The following is a 5,188-nucleotide window of genomic DNA, read 5'->3' as shown; positions in this document are numbered from 1 at the left end:
AATCTGAACCGAATAATAAATTAATTTAAATAAAATTAATAATTTATTAAAAATATTATATTTATAATAAAAATAATAGAAAATTTACTTATGTTATTACATAAGAGGAATATAAAAATAAGAATCTAATTGTAAGATTGAAAACAATAATAAATAAAGTTTACTTATCTTTCTTGTAATAAAAATAATAGAAAACAACTAAAACAAAGGAAATATTATTAGATTTATAATAAAAATAATAAAGAAATTTATTTATAAATTTAATATTTCCTTTGTTTTAAAACCTTTAACAAATTATCATATTAAATTTGTGTCAAATTATCGATTTATTATCTCTAAATGTTGGTTTAATTCAAAATATTGAATGATTGAGAATTAAAATTAGGCTTAAATGATAAGATTAATAAACAAGAAGACATTTTTTACAAGAATATATTAATAATTATATATATATTTGATTAGACTCATAATCAATTCAACCCGAATTGGCCTGATCTAAAGGCTAACCTAAACCGAAAATCAACTGATCCGAACCAAAAAACAACCGATTCGATAATCGCCTGACCCAAAATTGACCTGGCACGATATCCGACTTGATCTGATTTACCGTATACCAGAACTAGATCCGAACCAAATATGATCAGACCTGGACAAAATTAAATTGAATATAATCTAAACCCGAAATAACCGAAACCCAAACTCAAACCGAATGACCCGTTTCCCCCTCTAGTTGAGGAACAAAAAAAGAGACAAGGAATGACATGTTGCAGCCATCAAAGGTACTCTGTTTTACATGACTAGAGGATTAAACAATTCTGATACCATATGCGAATGAAGACACTATAACGATATACTTTCATTTACTTACACATGAAGCAACTATGTTCTTTGAAATCGGAAACATGACACGTTTGAAGTTGAAATGTTTATAATTCTGGCATTCATGCAGATCATGTCCAACAGCATAAGGAAACGAAGTAGGCATATGAAGATGAGAATAATATTACGAGTTCAACACCAAAAAATGTATTTTGGAATACACCTTGATCATCATCAAAACAAAAGCATCTAAAAGGACCTTGAAGAAAATAACCAGACATAAAACAAAACTAAATTGAATCACAGTTGTTTATTCTCAGTTTACAGCTTGTCTTCGAACTCGGAAAGAGGGGTCATCTGCTCCTTCAATCCCTTCCTCTTGCGGATCTCAGCGACATGGGCAGCAGCCTGGGAATTAGGTTCCAATGGGTCTGATGACATCATATCCCAGTGATCGAACACACACTGGGGGAAAGCTTGTCCTGATGTTGCAGCTCTCAAAGTGCTTGAGAATCCAAAGGACTCGATGACAGGAAGGTAAGCCTTGATGTTGTAAAGTGGAGTACCAGGCCTCTGCATCTCCTCAAATACGTGTCCACGCTTCTGGTTGAGAACACTGTAAATACCACCAAGCGCCTGCTCAGGGGCTTGGATCTCCACCAAGTAAACTGGTTCAAGAAGCCTCGGCTTGGCTGTAAGTTGAGAAGCATAGAAAACTCTCCTGGCTGTTGGAATGATTTGGCCACCACCCCTGTGGATAGCATCAGCGTGGAGAACCACATCACATACTTCAAAGCATATACCTCTCATGTTTTCTTCAGCAAGGGCACCTTCCTTTGACGCCCACTGGAAACCAGCAACAACAGAATCCTTAATTTCATTCAGATACTGAACTCCCTTACACATATCAACCACCATGTTAGGACCAGTGGTCTCGGGGCCAAAACACCAAATCTTCTTAGCAAGATCTTTGTCCCAACCGTATTCCTCGGCCAAAATCTTGGAGCGAATCTTGGGATCATCTCTTGGACCAATGCGCCCATCATCAATGGCCTCGGCAAGACCTTCCTCTAGGGGTCTAGCTTCCATGTATAGACGGTTGTGCTTGTTAGGAGACTTGCTCATCACCGTCCTGCAGGACCTCTCTAGGACCGTCTCACGGAAGGACACAACAGGGTCGGACTTAATGATCTCAGCACCACCCATAAAATCTTCTTGCAAATCTTTAAGACAGATCTCAAGGTGGAGTTCTCCAGCACCAGCAACAATGTGCTCTCCAGACTCTTCAATGGAACACAGAACCATAGGATCAGATTTGGCCAAACGCTTCAGCCCTTCAACAAGTTTAGGAAGATCAGAAGCAACCTTGCACTGAACAGCAACACGTACAACAGGAGAGACGGAGAACTTCATGGCACGAATTGGGTGAGCATCAACTTCCTTCTCATTAGTCAAAGTAGCATTCTTGGTGATAAACTGATCCAATCCAACCATGGCCACTGTGTTACCACAAGGCACATCCTCTACAGTTTCCTGCTTCTTTCCCATCCAAATAACAGTTCTCTGGACACTCTTAACATATAAATCTTTCTTCTCACCAGGGACATAGTTTGGACCCATGATCCTGACCTTCAAACCAGTTGAAACTTTGCCAGAGAAGACCCGGCCAAAAGCGAAGAACCTACCCTTATCAGAAGCAGGAATCATCTTTGAAACATAGAGCATAAGAGGACCCTCAGGATCACAGTTCCTGATAGCATTGGCATAGACATCATCAAGTGGACCCTCATACAAGTTTTCAACACGATATTTCTGAGCCTTGCTAGGTGAAGGAAGGTGAAAGATCATCATTTCCAGGAGAGCACTGCTCGCAGGAAGCCAAGTCTGCATTACTCTCTTCATTAGGGCCTTCCCCATCAAGTCCTTCTCATCAGACTTCATGGTGACATTAAGCTTTTGCAACATGGGCCAGAGCTTATCCTTCTGGTCATTCATACAAGTATTGATAATCTGCTTGATGGGTTCATAACAGAATTGAACAAATCCACGCTTGCAGGTAGCAGTTCCAGTATTCTTGGTGGTCCACTTCTTGGTAGCTGGATCAAAAAAGTTCTCACCCCAAAGCCTTTCCATCATTTTTGACTCATCAACTCCAAACTTTGAGGCATACATTTTAGCAAAGTTGGTCAAGGTAAAAGCCCAACCATGCAAACCGGCAGAGAAAGCAACTGTTCCCTTCTCTGGGTAAACTTGAACATCACCAAGAAGAGGATCTTCATATGTGGCCATGATGACATTAGCATTCTCAATCACTCTTTGGAATGTCTGGTAAGCCTCCTCACCATCAACCTGGAGCTCAAGAAAGCACCTGTCCATCTTGTTAACAGTCAAGACAGGTCTGATTCTTTCTCCAAGAGCCTGACGGAGGACAGTCTCTGTTTGCACACAGACACCTTCGATACAGTCAACCACCACAAGGGCACCATCAGTAATACGGAGAGCGGCTGTAACCTCAGATGAAAAGTCAACGTGCCCAGGGGAATCAATGAGATTGATGAGGTACTCATTCCCGTGCCTTTCGCCTTTGTAGCTCTTCAAAGATTCATCACTCATTTCATAGTACAAAGAGATACCGGTAGACTTGATTGTTATACCACGTTCAGCTTCATCAGCACGGGTATCTGTCATACGAACATCACCAGCAACTTCTTGGGCAATGATACCAGCAGCAGCCACAAGAGAATCGGTAAGAGTTGATTTACCTGCATATAAAAAAGAAAAAACTAAATCAGAACTAATGGCTACAACCCCAACCAACATTTGTATTAACAATTGTCAATCATAAAGAAGTGAAATAACGGACATAGCTCCCGATTTGCAATTAATCTATCCTAACTTACTTCAGGCTACAGAAAAATGTAACACAAATACAATTCCATACTTCAAATTGTGAGAATCAGTTCACCAACAAATAAACAACCATTATTGTAGTAGAGATTACTCAAGCAAGCTCTGATCTATTTCATCAGGTTCACCATCGACAAATATGAATGAAAGAAATCATACCATGATCCACATGGGCAATAACAGACATATTCCGAATGTTGTGCTTTCGGTCCATAATGACCCGAAGCTCCTCAGCTGTAAACTTGACCTGCAACACATCAACATAACATAAATCAAAGAGTCAGGGAAAAACTTGAATAAATCCACAAAAAATGAGAACAAAATGTTCATACAACTTACCATTTTGACTTGTCTTTAAAATACCACGAAGAATCAAAACTGCCAAGCAAACAGAAAACAAATATAATTATTGATCTTGCTAAAAAAACACATACACAATACATCAAAATAAGCACAATCTCAAGAAACTCAAACTCATCCAATATAAAAAAGCGCATTTCAAGATCTGAATCATATTGCCATAGATAACAAATACGCAGGCTACAACAAACATTCAAAAACATTTTAGAGCTAAGAAACATCATAATTTTCCACTTAAACCATTCAGGTTTCCTATTACATTCAAAAAGGGAAAAGGAAGTCATAGAAGCTAAACATAAGCAAAATCCAGATTAAAACCACATTCAAAAACATTATAGACATGTTTTGCAACTGAAAACATTGATATTCCCTACACTATGCAAGAAAGGAAAGTTAAATCATAGTAGCAATACATAACCAATACCCAGATTTTAAACGCATTCAAAAACATTTTAGAGCTAAGTAACAGCATAATTAACTACTAAAAACATTCATACTTCCAAAAAAAATCCGAGAAATGAAAAGGAATGCAAGATCTATGATTAAAAACAAGAATAGACGAGTATAAGGACCTAAAACCAGACAGATCTTAATGAAAATGAAAGGGAAAGGGGCAAACCCGAGGAACCGAGAAAGGCGGCAATAGAAAGAAAAGAAGACGAGTAATTCGAGGGCCGGAGAGGAAATGAGGAATTTATAGTCGAGGAAATGCAAGTAGGGCGTTAAAGAGTGAGCATTGGCGGATGTCAACTAGGGTTTTGTTTTTGTTTTTTTCTTCTTCTTGGGCTTGGGCTATTAGGCTTTAATGTCCCCCTTCGGGCGATAACGATGGCGAGCAAAGATGGACCGAGAAGAGGTAGGTGAGGAGAATTATTAAATAATATTTTATTTTTTAAGATTTTTTATCTATTATTAAATAATAATTTATTTTCATCATCGAAAATTTTATAAGTTAATTATCATTAAAAAATTTATAAATTTATCCCCTGAAATAAAATCATGCGTCTATTTCTTGTCGCAAAACTCTATGACCACATAAACTTCCATGTTCCACCCTTAGAATATTATGAGCAAAATGAATTATTTGAATGAATGAGATTCT

At 38.0% G+C, this 5,188-nt stretch overlaps 1 protein-coding gene across 1 annotated transcript; it reads right to left on the bottom strand.

Moving 5' to 3' along the window:
- Positions 1 to 1,085: 1,085 nt before the first annotated feature.
- LOC120155393 (elongation factor 2) lies at positions 1,086 to 4,799 on the bottom strand. The gene is made up of 4 exons (XM_039166959.1): positions 4,706 to 4,799; positions 4,066 to 4,104; positions 3,886 to 3,973; positions 1,086 to 3,581 (listed from the first exon to the last, which is right to left on the bottom strand). The coding sequence occupies exons 2-4, from the start codon at positions 4,066 to 4,068 to the stop codon at positions 1,141 to 1,143; spliced, it is 2,532 nt and encodes an 843-aa protein (XP_039022890.1). The 5' UTR covers positions 4,069 to 4,104; positions 4,706 to 4,799; the 3' UTR covers positions 1,086 to 1,140.
- Between the last annotated feature and the right edge of the window lie 389 nt (positions 4,800 to 5,188).

This window comes from Hibiscus syriacus, unplaced genomic scaffold (genome assembly GCF_006381635.1).
Source record: "Hibiscus syriacus cultivar Baekdansim isolate YM2019G1 unplaced genomic scaffold, ASM638163v2 tig00111191_pilon, whole genome shotgun sequence".
NCBI classification, from domain to species: Eukaryota; Viridiplantae; Streptophyta; class Magnoliopsida; order Malvales; family Malvaceae; genus Hibiscus; species Hibiscus syriacus.
Note: the sequence above shows the minus strand (reverse complement) of the source record. Positions and strands in the feature narration are given on the sequence as shown.

Coding starts and splice junctions, on each gene's coding strand:
- LOC120155393 (XM_039166959.1), bottom strand. Junction 3,582..3,885: donor TATTGCCCATGTGGATCATG/GTATGATTTCTT, acceptor TTTTATATGCAG/GTAAATCAACTCTTACCGAT.